We start from the raw sequence: 16,801 nt of genomic DNA, 5'->3' as shown, positions 1-16,801 counted from the left end.
CAAGACATTGTCGTCTTGCGAAGCAAGCCCATAGGAGATTCGTTTTGCGAAGCACCTCCAAAACGGAAAACTCTTTCGTCTGGCGAGTTTTCCGTCTTGCGAGGCATTCGTCTTGCGGGGCACCACTGTACAATGGGCAGATGACAATTATTGGATTTATACTCTAGGGCCAACCTACCTTACAAGTGGCTTTTTTATCATGGCACAAGCCACAGTGTTTCTCAAACTTGGATCCCCAGTACAGCAGTTTAAAGTAATGGGAACAAAAGTTTAAATCCAGAGAAACTTCCTCTGCTTCCAACCCAAATAAATGTTTTGGTTCTCTTTAAGAATATAAGAAGAACCATGATGGATCAGGCCAAAGGCCAACCTAGTCTAGCAATCTCTTCTAACAGTTGTCAACCTGGTGTCTATGTGTAGCCCACTGAGTGGACCTGAGTACAACATCATTCTCCCCACTCCCAGTAACTGGTATTCAAGGGCATACTATCTCCAGTAGGGGAAAGGGTCCCCATCAACCTACTGTTCCCATCAACCCCAGCTAATGAGGCCAGTAGTTAAAGATTATGGGACTTGCAGTCCAGCAACATCTGGAAGGCACCAGATTGGGTACCCCTGATGTAGACAGAAAACAAGGCTGAGGGAGATGTGATCAAGAGGACCCCCATGAAAGTTAATAGATATTAATCCCCACAAATATACACCCCAGACCCTAGATTTCTACTATTTTAATGCTTCATGAACTAACATGATTTTTATTTATCTTTGTCCCATGATAGGTTTGGAAGGAAAAATGTGCTGTTTGTCACAATGGGAGTCCAGACTGGCTTTAGCTTCCTCCAGATCTTCTCAACAACCTGGGAGATGTTTTCCATCCTGTTTCTCATAGTTGGAATAGGGCAGATCTCTAATTATGTGGCAGCGTTTGTACTTGGTATGTAACAGTCTTTAAGCAGAGTATGAATTCTCAGTATTGGTGCCAAATTTCTCAATGAGTGATGTTATGTTTAGGGGCTCATCCTCCTCCCACAATACATTCCTCCCTCTCCCAGTGCATGCTAAGCCATTATAAAGATTGGGCAAGCTGTACACCAGGGGTCGGCAAACTACGGCCCCGATCAGGCCCACCTGGGTTCTAAATCCAGCCCTTGCCGCAAAGCTGAGACTCCCGGTGATGGCAACAGGAGGAAGAGGCTGACCAGTGACACTCTGCCATCCAGACACTGTGCCTGGTTTACCTCTGCGATGTTTGATTGGCAGAGATGTCCCCATTCCGCGGCATTTGATTGGTAGAGCTGCCACTGCTCAGCCTCTTCCTCCCGTCACTGTCGCCACCCTGGTGCTCCTGTGGGCCAGAGAGTGGAGCAGACAAGCTCGCTCTGCCTATCCACGAGAAGCAGAAGCAGTAGCCGTGGTGGCAGCCCCTGGAAAGGTAAGCACAGCGGCTGGGGCTGGGGGGTGGGGAGGAGGACTACTTGTCCCCCTAGCCTCTTCTTCCAGCTACCCCCCCCCCAGTGCTGCTACTCTGGCCCACCACAAGGTCTGAGGGACAGTGGACCAGCCTGCTGCTAAAAAAAATTGCTGACCCCTGCTCTACATGTTTCCCTTAGCCCCATCCAGCTCGTTCTCTTCACTCCGTGTAAGACACTCAAGCTCTGAGTTACCAAACTGAAATGGCAACGAGTCTGCGGTGGAAGATGTTAGGGTGTGCAGACCTTCCAGTCTTCGTAATAGCCCAACATACACATTGAACAGATAGAGAAGACACAGTTTTATTAAACCTATAGCAGTCTTCCCATAAGCTAATTGTGTGTTTTGTCCTGTGGCTTCAGTCTTTCATGCCGTAGAATTGAATGGGATTTAAGCAGCGTAATTAAGTATTACGTTATAAAGGTATGACTGCATCCCCAGTGCCTTTTTATTTTTTACTGGAAAGATGTCAATGAGGCATTCACACATCTATTTCTTTCTAACTGAATGAATATACTAGCTTGAAGTACTGGCAAAGATTAGAGTGTGAATTCTTTGCTAACCATTCATTTGGTCTTGCATCCAGTGGCCATTAGAGAGTTAATAAATATCTTATGTGAAGGCTAGACTGTCTCTTTGAACTGTATTTCAATATATTACATCCTCTTAACCCAGAATATTATGTACTATCATATACCACAAAATGCTTGATCATGAGGAACTCACTCATCACTATCAATCTAAATACTCTTCTTTATTCAGGATCAGGGACAGAAGTAGAGGCATATCCTAAATCCAAGGAAGATGCACTGGGCTTTTTAAAATGTTTCCCAAACACATTTGGGTAAAACAAGAGGGCTTTTTAAAAGTTAAAAGGCTAATCAACACTCCCTTGTTTTGAACAGGCACAGAAATACTTGGCAAATCAGTCCGTATTATCTACTGCACATTAGGCGTTTGCATATTTTATGCGTTTGGCTACATGCTGCTGCCACTGTGCGCTTACTTCATCAGAGACTGGCGGACGCTGCTAGTGGCTCTCACTATACCTGGCCTGCTGTACGTTCCACTGTGGTGGTGAGTGTATTTTAAATAAAATGTTCACATTTTGGAAGCTAGCTAGTGCTAGCTATGCCTTTACTGGGGGCACCCTCAGTTGATTTTTTTTTTTTTTTCAAATTACATACATACATCATTTTATTCGTATACTGTATGTCCTTTCCATAGTTCAAACTGTGCTGAGGCAGCTTACAACATGATAAAATGCACAGTTCCGACATAACAGAAGTAGTGGGAAATAATGAATAAAACATAAAAAATATACAACCAAACTGAACAATTTCCACAGAAATCGTAAGATCTGAAATAAAGATACAAAAAATTAATATCAATAGCAGCAACAATCTCCCCAGCAAAACTCCCAGTCCAAGTGTCTGTTCAACAGCTGGAGTCAGTCTGGGCCCCATGCTCCCAGGTAAGGTGGAAAAGGCCTGCAAGACAGGAAGCAGATATTTTAAGACTCACAGTCTACATATATATATATATATATATATATATATATATATATATATATATAGCTTTCGTAGATTTTCACGGGTACAGGAATGCAGGTTTTGGTGTCTTCGGGTGTCTTCCCGTGTAAGAGTCGGGGTGTCTGTGCGACGTTTCAACGAGGTCTCACTCGTCATCTTCAGGCTGGTGCTTTCGGCTTCTTGTTACTGGAACAGAGCAGAATCTGGTGTTTGAGTTCCTATAAATACTGTTGAGGGGTGTGGTGTATAGCCTCCAACGTTCTGGGCAGAGAGGAAGTTCCTAGATTAGTGTGCCTTTTCTTCTTTTGTTCCTTAATTACTTGAGGGATATCTTGAGTGATTTCATGAGTGATATTCTGAATACCACTGGGTGGGTCATTAAGTGTAGATTAGTTGCTAAAGCTTTCGTGTCTTGACCTCTTGAGCTTGTGAAGAGTTTTTCTGAGAAGATGGCTGTGCTGCATTTAGTTGTGCTCTGGCTTGGCTTCGTGTATAGGGGCGAGCTGTGGTTTTGTGCTTTGTGCCAGCCAGATCTGTGTAGGGATTGCAGGGGGGTGCAGCATCCGGAGGTGCCACTATAGTTTGGCTACTGGATGGAGTCTGTAATATGTCTGTGGAGAGGGTCTGGGTTTGGGTCTGGTGTGGTTGATTGGTGACGGCGTTCTGTGTGCCTCTGGTTCTGGTGTCGGTTTTTGTGGGGAGGGCTAATTTCCAGATGTCTGGCAGGCGGGACGTGTCGTCATGCTTGTTCATGTTGTGAGGGTGTTTCTCTATCTCGATGGCTTCCATGATTATTCTCTTGTGGTGATGTTCCATGTTAAAGAGCAATTTGGAATCTGCAAAATTAATTTCGTGTCCTGTTTCTTTCATGTGTTGGAAAAGAGAGGAAGTTTTTTCTTCTTTTTTGACGGCATTCTTGTGTTCTGCGATACGTGCATTTATTCGTCTGTTTGTTTGTCCAATGTACGTGGCTGGGCAGACTTTGCAGGGTATTTCATAGACCCCTTGGTTTTCCAGCTGGATTTTGTCTTTTGGGTTTCTGAGGATATTGGCTATTTTTTGGTTGGTGCAGAAGGCTGTTTTGATATTGTGTTTATGGAGGATTTTGCTGATTTTGTCTGTAGTGCCCTTGATATAAGGAAGGAGGGCCATGCCATTGTTTTCTTCTGTGTCTTGGTTTTTGGGGGGTGTTTCTTTTTGGATTAGCTTCGTAACCCTGTTTTTCTGGTATCCATTGGCGATTAACACATTTGAGAGATTCTGTAACTCAGTTGTCAAGTGGTCTTTGTCTGCCAGGCGTTTGGTTCTGGAGATGAGAGTCTTGGCTACGGAGTTTATTTGTGCAGGGTGGTGGTGTGATTGTGCATGTAAGTAGCGGTTGGTGTGTGTTTTTTTCCGGTAGATAGTGTGTCCTAGGGAGCCATCAGGTTTTTTGTAGATTAGGACGTCAAGAAAGGGGAGTTGGTTGTTGTCTTCTATTTCCATAGTGAATTGTATTTTGGGGTGTAGGCTGTTGAGATGTGTGAGGAAGCTATCTAGTTTTTCTTTCCCGTGTGGCCAAATTACAAAGGTGTCGTCAACATATCTGAGCCAAAGTTTGGGTTTGTGTTCTGACTTGTCTAAAGCATTGGTTTCAAAGTGTTCCATGTACAAATTTGCGATGACCGGTGAGAGGGGTGATCCCATAGGTGCTCCTTCTATCTGTTTGTATCTTTGTCCATTGTGGATGAAGTACGTGTTGGTTAGGCAGTGGTTGGTCAGGTCCAGGATGTATTTGGGGGGGTTGTATTTGTTTTGAATGGCTGTCAAGGCTTCATTAATGGGCACTTGAGTGAAGAGAGATACAACATCGAAGCTCACAAGTAGGTCATCGGGATGTAGGTATTGCTTCTTTATTGTTTCTATGAACTGGAAGGAGTTAGTAACGTGTGAAGCGATGGATTCTGCATAGGGCTGAAGTTGCTTAGCGAGAAATTTAGCGAGATTTTGTAGAGGTGAGCCTATGGAGCTGACTATTGGTCTGAGTGGTGTTCCTTCTTTGTGTATCTTGGGGAGACCGTAGAGTTTGGGGCATCTGGATGATTTTTCTCTGGGGATGATTCTTAGCTGGATTTCTTCACTGATAGGAGAGGCTTTTATTTTGGATTTGGTGGTTTTTTCCAGATAGGTGGTGGGATCTGTTTTTATAGGTTGGTAGGTAGGGTCTTGGAGTAGATTTGATAGTTTTGCTTGGTAGTCCGATGTGTTCATCACAACAGTGGCGTTGCCTTTGTCTGCTGGGAGAATGATTATGTTGTTGTCTTTCCTCAGGTTGGTGAGTGCTTTCTGTTCTTCTTTGTGTAAATTGCTTCTGGGTGGTTTGCTGGAGCAGAGGATGTTGGTGACTTCAAGTCTGATTTTATTGGCTTCATCTGGGTCGATTTTGGTCAGGCTAGCTTCGACTCCGCATATGATGTTTTCCGTGGGGATGCGTCTCGGGGCGACTGCAAAGTTGAAACCTTTGGAGAGTACTTTGGTTTCAGTTGGGGTGAGGATCCTGTCTGATATGTTATGTACTGTTTGTTTCATGGGTTGTTGTGGAGGGTGGCTGGGTTTCTGGCGTTTCTCTAGTTTGTAGAGTTTGTTGGTGTGTCTGTCTGTCTTATGTGAGGTCTCAGTTTCAGCTCTCCAGACGGCTAGTTGTTTGCATTTGTCCCAGAGTGCAGGGTGGATTTTGTTACATAGTTTGAGGTGAAGAGTGAGCAGATCTTTGTTGGTTTGGTTTAGTAGGTATCTTTTCTTATGTATTTCGTTTCTGATTAGGGATAGTTCAGTTCGTTTCAGGATCCTTTCGGTAGCTGGGGTTTTAGAGTGGAATTTAAGTTGGAAGCATGTGGGAGTTAAGTTGTTCTGCACGTATCGCAGAACACAAGAATGCCGTCAAAAAAGAAGAAAAAACTTCCTCTCTTTTCCAACACATGAAAGAAACAGGACACGAAATTAATTTTGCAGATTCCAAATTGCTCTTTAACATGGAACATCACCACAAGAGAATAATCATGGAAGCCATCGAGATAGAGAAACACCCTCACAACATGAACAAGCGTGACGACACGTCCCGCCTGCCAGACATCTGGAAATTAGCCCTCCCCACAAAAACCGACACCAGAACCAGAGGCACACAGAACGCCGTCACCAATCAACCACACCAGACCCAAACCCAGACCCTCTCCACAGACATATTACAGACTCCATCCAGTAGCCAAACTATAGTGGCACCTCCGGATGCTGCACCCCCCTGCAATCCCTACACAGATCTGGCTGGCACAAAGCACAAAACCACAGCTCGCCCCTATACACGAAGCCAAGCCAGAGCACAACTAAATGCAGCACAGCCATCTTCTCAGAAAAACTCTTCACAAGCTCAAGAGGTCAAGACACGAAAGCTTTAGCAACTAATCTACACTTAATGACCCACCCAGTGGTATTCAGAATATCACTCATGAAATCACTCAAGATATCCCTCAAGTAATTAAGGAACAAAAGAAGAAAAGGCACACTAATCTAGGAACTTCCTCTCTGCCCAGAACGTTGGAGGCTATACACCACACCCCTCAACAGTATTTATAGGAACTCAAACACCAGATTCTGCTCTGTTCCAGTAACAAGAAGCCGAAAGCACCAGCCTGAAGATGACGAGTGAGACCTCGTCGAAACGTCGCACAGACACCCCGACTCTTACACGGGAAGACACCCGAAGACACCAAAACCTGCATATATATATATATATATATATATATAACATTTTTTTTGCTACCAGACAACCTAGGTAACACATAATAAGTTACAGTGGGGGCGGGGAGGGGAAAAGGAGAAACAGGATGCAATGTGAAACCAAAGAGTTAAAACCAAAGGTGCATGTTGTCATACAGTTCAGTCTTTAACTTCTTTTAATTCATCACATTTCAGATCCTAAGAATTTTAATTTCTGTTGTTTCTCCAAGAACCCTAAGAGTTGTTTTTTGGGAGACTTGCTGAAATGTGTTATTGCCACTCGTAGAAACGACTTTACTAACATGTATAATACACACACAACCTTTTATGTTGCTAGGTTATTTAATGTATAGTTACATGTTAGAATTAGCAGGGTTGTTGCTTCCTGAAACCTCTGCCAAAAGCCCATTCATATGCATAGAATAAATTCCTCCTTTTCATACGAGTTAATGACCCTAATCTTGCTCTGTTTATACACTGGCTCTTCAACATTGTATTTCTATGCAAGGAGGACAGAGGATAGCATTGAAGTTAAAGTCTTTTTGACCATGGTGGTTTGGGATGTAGGCTTAACAACCCTGGCTGTTCTGTTGAAGTTATGTTGAAACATCACAGGTTCATTCCAGAATCACCTCGATGGCTGCTGTCCCAAGGCAAGATTAAAGAAGCAGAAGACATCATTCGGAAAGCTGCAGAAATGAACCATGTTGCTGCTCCAGATGTAATATTTGACCTCATTGAGGTAAACCTGCCCATGTGTTGCATCTGTTTACATTTTCTTCCCAGTGTCTGGATATGGCAGTGCCCATTAAAATGTTCTGCTTGAGGAGATGAAATCTAGCTCTCCAGTAATGAACCTATCTATATACAATCATTTTCAACCCGTTTAATGTTATATGAAGAGCATTTTATACTGTGGGTTGAATCCAACTAAGTTTGACTTAAGAGTGGACCCATTTAAATGAATGGACCTCCATTAATAATGTCTTAGTAACTGTCTACTCTGAGTAGGATTAATATTGGATGCAATCCTATAACTTGTGATTTGGCAACATCCTGGATTTGCTTCTCAACTCCTTTAAAATGCAGCACTCTACTTATTCTTTATGTTAGGCTGGCATAAATGTTAAAGCTAGGACCTTTTTAGATCATCTGTTTATAGTACAACAGGTGTTATTTGTATTTATCTTCCCTGTTTCAGGGATATTGCATTTTTTCAACAACACACAACTCACAGTAATTGTTACACGTCACAGTGGACTGGTCTCCCCTGTAACCCACCCTTCTTGAGATTCCTCAGGATGCCAGGACATTCTTGCTTCAGAACAGATCTGGTAGGCCCTTGGTTCTCAGAATTCAGGAGCCAGCTTCATCCTTCCTATCGGCTTCTCCTCTCTTCCTGTGCCTAGGTTCTTCCCCCATCCTTCTCCTAGCCTTCCCCCTGTACACAATTAACACAAAAATTACTAGCGCTCCTTCCCTCAATACCACCCTCCTGTGTCCACCCCAACAACATTCCTTTTGACTGTTAGGAAATGAGGTTGCCACCCTCCTCCTTAGCCAGTCGGCATTCTTGGCATCTACAGCATTGAGGTAGAGGGAACCACCCTCTTCCTTGCCTATTAGGCATGAACTGTGGCTCTATAATAAGTACCAAGCAGTGGCGTAGCGTGGGGGGTGCAGGGGGGGGCCGGCCGCACCAGGCGCAACATCTGGGGGTTAGGGTTAGGGGGTGCAAATCCACGGGTTAGGGGGCACAAATTACTTGCCTTGCCCCGGGTGCTGACAACCCACGCTACGCCACTGGTACCAAGCACCATGGGACATTTTCTGCAGCCATCTCTTCTTCTGTTCTCTTCCTCAATTACTGTCGCCCTCAGACTCGCACTTCCCTCTCAGGATTTCTGGTTTATTTCTACATGCTGAGAGAGGAGATGTGTTCTTCAGCCAGACCTTGTTTATTGCTGCAGAAACTTCCTGCAAGGACTCACCAGTGCCTCCTCACAATCCTGTTCTGCAAAAATGTAAATTCTTCCCAGTGAAGAGTCCATTATGTTTTGATGTCCTGAGTGAAATGAAGCTGTTCTTAGTTACTGCCCATAACATCAGCAATAACAGTGCAGTTCTGCCATGTCCATGTTACTCTGAGACTCAAATACCACTAATCATTTCTTCGGACTCACTGCTGGGGTGAATCTGATAGGGAGTTCTTCATATTTTACCGTGAGACAGTTTTGGATCTTTTGAGTGCCCTCTTTGCTGCTCTCGTTCTGGAGCATACAACCTCCAGCCTTTTATTTGCAGGGAGTGGCTCAGAGGAGCTACCCACCTACATAATTACACAAGGCAACAAAGCTTTCACATCCATTCCATGTGCACATGATATCGTACTATTAGCTGTTATTGAAATTGCTGGATTGTTTTACACAGTAATTTGCAGTTAGGGTCATGGTTTGAACTGCTCATTAGAGGAATCCCCCAGACAAAGAATTGGCAGTTCATCTTCCAACCCAAACATGGCAAGTGATGTTTAATAAGGCAGCTGACATGTGCCTGAAAACTCACACTGACCCTCCTGCTGGCTCCTGCCTGTGAATACTCTGGATTTCTGGCATAGTACATGAGATACCATCTAATTGATTTATCTTTGGATCAAAAAGAAATGTCAGCAAAAATCTAAAGCTTCAGGATAACAGTACAAGAGAGCAAGGCAACAGCGTTCTTTAAAAAAAAAATACGCACCCATGACTTTACATTAAAATGGAATTAAGTTGAAATTGTAATTGCTATATTTAGTTTTACTAAATATATATTTACAACTGAAGGCAGCCCTGTTCAGGGAAGTTTTTAGTATGTGATGTTGTGTTGTGTTTTTACTATTTTTTGTTGGGAGCCCAGAGTGGCTCGAGCAACCCAGTCAGATGGGCAGCATATAAATAAAAAATATTATAATATTATTATTATTACTTTACATAGTCCCTTTGCAGTCACATGATTGGGTTAATATTAAGTGCAGTTGAGTATTTTAATTGAAACTATATCATCATTTGCTAAGTTCATTTTTTTCTCCCCATTTCCCTCCAAAATTTGGATTTCTATGATGTAGTATAATAACAGCATATTGATATTAGTTCTATTCGGAAACAATTAGCAGTGGCCACTTCTGCACTGAATCATCACCCATATATATATATTTTTAAACAACAGCACTTAATAGCAAAGGTTCCTTATTTACCTTGAACATGCAACTGAAATTTCCTGCTGAATGAAATGCCACTTAATTTTAAAGAAAACAGGTTTTCATGTGTGCATCTGTAATTTTTGTCTATAGCTACAAGATGTGAATTCCCAGGACCAGCGGTCATACAGCATTCTGGACCTAGTGAGGACCCAGAATATCCGATCGATCACTATCATGTGTGTGATTTTATGGTAAGCAGTTGATGAACAGACACAAAGCTTTCCTCTCCTTATGAGACAGCTAATTCAGAGCAGCTTCCCCCAAGCTGGTGCCCTCCAAATGTCTTGGGGACTGCAACTCCAATCATCCCTGACCACTGGCCATACTTCCTGGAGCTGATGGGAGTTGTGGTCCAAAACATTTTGAGGAAACCAGCTTGATTCACAGTAGTTGAGACTGTGGCCGTAATCACACACCTATAAACACCCAGGAGCCACATTGCATAACATTATTTACGTATAAATGTGTTTGTGTGGCATTTCACATAGCAGCATATTGAAATGTCTCTGCTTCAGTCTAAATCCCAAACCAGCTAGCATTTGCTTTGAGAATTTCTATCAAAGATTCACTCACCTTGGTTTTTTTTTGTGTTTACTGCAGCAGATAAATCCTGCTGTTTTGGAGTTGGACGCTATGCTGTCATAACTAGCTTCACATAATTTGCCTGCTGTTGTTTTACTTCCAATGGCAAGTTTAAATTCACATCCACATTAAAAATATATATATTCATATATAAAACTAAGATGTCAGGGGGACATTTATGGGCTCCACCTCCTTGATTTGCATTTTGAATATATAGGGAGATTTGTACATGAGGGAGCATTCAGAGACTGTGTTCCCCACCTGCAATCAAAAGTGGTGCAGTCTGGTAACATGTGAAGCTGCAGATCCTGTGTGTGAGGTCTAAGAATCCCTTTAGTTCAGATACCTTAAGAGAGGTCAGTGGTGGAACTGGTATGTGTACCCATGCTCTTCACAACACAACTAAAGTAACATTTGAAACGAGCAAACTGCCAGGAGGTCTAATTAATGCAATTCTTATGCCTGATCAGATTACTACAGATCCAGACCTCTGTTGGGTGTCCCCTTCTCATGCCACTTAGAGTGGTGGAGAGGAGAGGAAGGACATGTTCCCTCCACGCTGTGGATGAGCCATTACCCTAGGAAGGTGTCTGAGCCCCTGGGATTAATGCAGTTGGGACTGGACAGTAATGTGAACGCCAACAAATGGAGACAATGCATTTCTTTCTACTTGGGAACACTTGCTATCATGTGTAAATGTATGTGCGTTTCTTTTTAAAATCTGTTGATTTTATCATTATTTTGATGATTTCATTATGTTTTTAAAGCCAGATTTATTGTCATTTTTAATGAACATTTGATACCATTTTATGCAAACCGCTCAGAGATTTATTTATTTTTTATTAGGCAGTGTATAAATCTTGATAAATAAAGCAAAACATAATTTTCAAAGCCTAGTCCAATGCAGCACTTATTCTGAGGCCCCCGAATATTTATTACAATATAGCTCTGTCTTTCAGGATGGTCATTTCCATTGGCTACTTTGGCCTCTCTCTGGACACCCCTAACCTGCACGGAGACATCTATCTCAATTGCTTCCTTTCGGCAGTCATCGAAGTCCCAGCTTACACCATTTCTTGGTTGCTCCTCCATTATCTTCCCCGGCGGTATTCAATGGCAGGAGTCTTGTTCTTAGGAGGATGTGTCCTTCTCTTCATTCAGTTGGTACCTGCATGTAAGAACGTTTTACTTGATGTGAACTTTCCCCCTACTTTTGTAGATATAATCCACAAGGTCAAGCAGGTTGAACTGTGGGCATTACAGGTAGAATAGTGAGCGAGTGACTGTACTTGTCCATTAGTGCACAATTTAAAATAGAAGCCTATTCTGCTTCTGTTCATTATATCTGAAGACCAATATAAGACAGAAAGGGAGCTTACAGTGCTGAGAATATGCTGTCAGATTTGGGGGTTTTATGTTTGATTCTGTATTTAAACTGTTTTTACGCTTATTTCTTGTCAGTCTCCCAGGGACCATTATAACATGGCATGGCATACAAAGTTTGTACATAAATGAATGAGCTCTCTCATTTGTTCCTATTATACCAGCAACTGAACACTAATCTGACAATCTTTTTATTTGGGGTGGGGTTGTTCTATCAGCCACTTCACATTGTGATATCAGCTTTTGAAAAGAACAATATATTGGATATTCTTTTTGAAGTGCCGTGTGATTCATAGTCTAGGTTTTGATTTTGGCTCTTTGCTGCAACAGACTAACATGACTAGTCTTTGTGAATCTATTTATTTATTACCGTATTTTTCGTCCCATAGGACGCACCGGCCCATAGGATGCACCTAGTTTTTTTTGGGGGGGGGAATTTCCTTTATTCCCCCCCAAAAAAAAACCAGGTCGGGGAATCCAAACCGCTGTCCCCCGAGCTTGTGGGGCTGCCCAATGTCAGCCCGAAGCACGGGGTGCTCTGCTTCAGCGCTCCCTGCCCTCCGTGCAGCAGGCTGCTATCCGCAGCCTAGGGAGCCCTGCGGGAACTCCCGCGGGCTCCCCAGGCTTGCTGATAGCTTCCTGAAGCCTGGAGAGCGAGAGGGGTCGGTGCGCACCGACCCCTCTCGCTCTCCAGGCTTCAGCAAAAGCCTGCATTCGCCCCATAGGACGCACACAGATTTCCCCTTCGTTTTTGGAGGGGGGGAAAGTGCGTCCTATAGGGCGAAAAATACAATACATATATGGACCACTTTTTCCTCCAAGGAGCTCAAGGTGGTGTACATGGTTCTCCAACCCAACCCAACCCAGTTTTGTCTTCACAACAACTCTGTGAGGTAGGTTAGGCTGGGACACAGTGCCTGGCACAAGGTCACCCAGTGAGCTTCTCGGCTAAGTGGGGATTCGAACCCTGGTTTCTCAAGTCGTAGTCTGACACTCTATCCGTTACAACAGGCAGGTTTAAAAGAAGTAAGATAAAGTGAATGGCAGAAGGCAGATAAACTTACTGACACTTACACATAGCTTGATTGTCATTTGTAGACCTCACTGTGTTCTCGGTTACGCTGGTGATGATTGGAAAGTTTGGGATCACAGCCTCGTTCTCAATGGTTTATGTCTACACTGCTGAGCTCTACCCAACGGTTGTGAGGAACATGGGAGTTGGTGCCAGTTCAATGGCCTCCAGAATTGGCAGCATCCTTTCGCCTTACTTTGTATATCTTGGTAAGTTCCCAGCTATCTTATTTTCTGCCAGGCAAAATACCACTACGCTCCCTTTTAGTGCTACAAGCCACTCAGTTCAGTATTATTGCAGGGTACAATGAATAGTACGGGCAAAGTTGATGTACCATTAACCAATCTTTGTGTTGAGAGGCTCCAGATAAGCTTCCAAGCAACCTTAGAATCCCTCAGAACACAGTTGCAAAGAACTGGTCTGTGCAAAACATCGTGACAATAACTACTTATTACTTCCCTTGCCCCCCTGTGCTTCCTACCAGGTGCTTATGATAGATTTCTTCCCTACATTCTGATGGGAAGCTTGACAGTGCTAGCAGGAATTGTCACCCTGTTTCTTCCGGAAAGTTACGGCATGCCTCTCCCAGATACCATTGAACAGATGCTAAGAGTTAAAGGGTAAGGAGAAACCATTTCATCCATTATTTAAACAAACAGGGATTGCAGCCAGTATCATTATGGGTCATGCTGTAAAAATATTGGGAATCAAATTATAGAAGAGATTAGGACAGTATAGAAGAGATTATAGAAGGGATTAGAGCAGTATACAGTTGTACCTCGGGTTAAGTACTTAATTTGTTCCGGAGGTCCATTCTTAACCTGTAACTGTTCTTAACCTGAAGCACCACTTTAGCCTCCTGCTGTTGCCGTGCCTCCAGAGCACGATTTCTGTTCTCATCCTGAAGCAAAGTTCTTAACCTGAAGCACTATTTCTGGGTTAGTGGAGTCTGTAATCTGAAGCGTATGTAACCTGAAGGTACCACTGTTATACAGAGCAGTCAGTAGTGTTGCTTGGAGATATGAAAAAGAGGTTTCAACAAGATATAATGAAAACAAGAAAAACAGATAGCTTAATTCCTGAGAAACAGTGGGGTGGTATGCCAGCTAGATAAATATTAATTACTTGTCTCTATTGTAGCTTATTAGATACAAAACAAACACTCTAATTTTAAAAATACGCTCAAGCCAACCAATTTATTATGAAGGAGAAGCAGGCGATTGGATCCCTCTCTGGGTCAGAGCCTCGGGCTTCGCTGGACAGGCGCGTCGCTGCAAAGCGGGAGGAGGAACAGAAGGAGTCCCTTCTGTTCCTCCTCTGGCTTCGCATGGCAGGCGCGTCGTTCACGGGGCGCTGCGCTTTCTCTCTCTCTCTGTGCAGCGCCTCTCCTTCACAGGAGAGGCGCTGTGCAGAGAGGGAGAGGGCACAGCGCCCCTTCAGCGAAGCTGGAGAAGGAACAGAAGGAGACCCTTCTGTTCCTCCTTCGGCTTCCAGGACAGGCGCGTCGCCGCGAAGCCAAGGAGCCTGCATTCGCTCCATAGGACGCACACACATTTCCCCTTCATTTTTGGAGGGGAAAAGGTGCGTCCTATAGAGCGAAAAATACGGTAGATGGCAGATCTGCCTATTGAATGAGACATTTCCTTGAATGTAAATGTGAAATATATGACAGCATCATGCAAGTTTTTGCTTTAACAGTTTCCTGTTTTTCTTTCTATTTATTTACAGAATTAATTACAGAAACACATCTAAAAGCAAAAAGACATTAAAGGATGAAGAAGAAAATTCAGTGATTATAAAAGGCACGACTTTCTGATCAAGCTGCATACCCTGTTATGAACTAAATAGTACCTAGACATATCCTTCAATTTACTTCCAGAAAGGACTAATGGAAACACTTTTTCTATAATCAACTTATTTATTAAACGCACATTCATTTTTGTGAATGTAGATACTGTATATCCCACTGTGGGATCTCTGCCAGTAATTGTACGGGTTACAAGGAACAATATCCGAAAAGGTAGGGGCAGGGAAAGCCTGTTTCCCATTAGGACTGTTGGCAAATGTCCTTTTTGTAAGATTAAAACATGCTTGAAGTTCTAGATAGATGGACTGACTTTACTATTCGGTTCATTCAGTGCACAATGGCAAAAGGTGAAACATGTTACTGAATTTAAATATTGTTAAGTGTCGTCACCCGGCTTAGGATGCTGCTTCTGTTCAGAAAACCTGAAGCTTGAAATTATGTGGATGCTAAACACTAGACAAATGATTTTATGCACTGCTTATGCTGGTTTTTAAAAATCAACATCTGTTTTAGAAATGGAGAGGTGGTTTTCATGTGCACAACATTGGCAGTCTAGTTTTGCTTGCAAGCCTACTTATTTCAGATGTAGTTTTAAATATTAACCACTAGAAGGCAGTTGTTTACATCTGAGAGTGATGCCTTATTTAGGCTTATAATTATTTTTTAAGGATTACATTGCATTTGTAATGCATCTCTTTCAATGTTCCATTAGTCAATTTTTCTATAATTTGCCTCTTAATTCTGAAAGGCACTGGAAACTAATACATATCTGTATTTCCAAATAATTTGGTCTTTTCCTATCTCTGCCTGAAATGTCTTCAGTTACATACTAGGTATGTAATAAAGTTACTTTATAATACAGAGCTTGCTCTAAATGTACCAGTCAGGTGCCTTCAGCTTGCTTAAAGACATAACTGTTGCCTTTTGGGAACAAAGTGCATTATTTTAAATGAGTATCATGAATGATAAAAACAAGTCTCATGTGTGAGCAATTGTGTCAAGTCTACCAAGAAACACTACCCATTACTGGGGAAGGAGTTACCTTGATTACGTTTGTTACTTTACATTATGACACAATTTAAAAAGTATGATACAAATATGGTGCATTTTAAATAGTTTGATATAAAGTCACATGGTATTGTATTATTGTTTTAATAATTTGTTAGCTGGCTGCCTCAGAGGTTTTTAATGACAGAAAGGTGATACATATATATCTTAATATAAATAAAATGTGATTTTTATAACCAGAGTTGCTAGACAGCGCTTACTTCTGTTAACACAGCTGTTTGCAGACATTCCAGAAATTGTGATATTATGTGAAAGTTATCCTATGAATGTAAAATTCTTCCCAGTTCTTACCAACTGCTGCTCACTCCAGTTTTGACTGATGCCTACTGTAGGGCTGTCCATGTGATGGTAACATATACAGGGCCAGTAAACCATTTTTGGTACCTTTTGGGTATAAGTATCCTAAATAAATGGTGAGGGAGACTGTAAATTTCCCAACACTCAAGTTTCTGATTTTCTTAAAACTGGCATTCTTATCCCAGAGAGAGCAGCTACCTACCATACTTATTTTATTGTGGAGATAGGAATTGCACTAGTGTTAACGTTACCTGCAGAATGGTACCCAGAAGGTCACTGCAAGTCCTTCACTTGTGGAGGATGGGGCAATGGCAAGTTATGTAGGATGTTGTTTGTGGAGCTCCTCAGCCTGCAGAAACAATCTGGCCTTCACCTGGAACCTTTTGAGGCCCACCTTCAGCAAAAACCCAGGATTCCAGACTAGTCAAGCTAGCCAGCATCCTCTGGAGCAGTGTTTCCCAACCGGTGTTCCGCGGCACACTAGTGTGCCGTGAGACACCGGCTGGTGTGCCGTGGGAGGGAGGCGGGCGAGTCGGGCGTCGAGAGGCGGCGGCGGTGAGGATCCGCGTCGAGCCGGGGGCGGCTCCGCGGTGCTG

General features: G+C 42.9%; 1 protein-coding gene across 2 annotated transcripts in view; it reads left to right on the top strand.

Moving 5' to 3' along the window:
- LOC309526996 (organic cation/carnitine transporter 2-like) overlaps window positions 1-16,338 on the top strand; it is a 29,331-nt gene extending 12,993 nt beyond the window's left edge. Inside the window, exons 3-10 of one of the 2 annotated variants that reach the window (XM_082213414.1) lie at window positions 780-934; window positions 2,376-2,547; window positions 7,371-7,497; window positions 10,087-10,187; window positions 11,538-11,752; window positions 13,060-13,242; window positions 13,518-13,653; window positions 14,762-16,338. In XM_082213414.1, coding sequence (XP_082069540.1) covers window positions 780-934; window positions 2,376-2,547; window positions 7,371-7,497; window positions 10,087-10,187; window positions 11,538-11,752; window positions 13,060-13,242; window positions 13,518-13,653; window positions 14,762-14,849 — 1,177 coding nt within the window. In that variant the 3' untranslated portion in view covers window positions 14,850-16,338. Of the gene's footprint in view, window positions 1-779; window positions 935-2,375; window positions 2,548-7,322; window positions 7,498-10,086; window positions 10,188-11,537; window positions 11,753-13,059; window positions 13,243-13,517; window positions 13,654-14,761 lie in introns of both variants that reach the window. The other variant, XM_082213413.1, reaches the window with a different exon arrangement.
- Window positions 16,339-16,801: the final 463 nt, after the last annotated feature.

The sequence above is a fragment of the Podarcis vaucheri genome (assembly GCF_965113315.1).
Source record: "Podarcis vaucheri genome assembly, chromosome: 2".
NCBI lineage: Eukaryota > Metazoa > Chordata > Lepidosauria > Squamata > Lacertidae > Podarcis > Podarcis vaucheri.
Note: the sequence above shows the minus strand (reverse complement) of the source record. Positions and strands in the feature narration are given on the sequence as shown.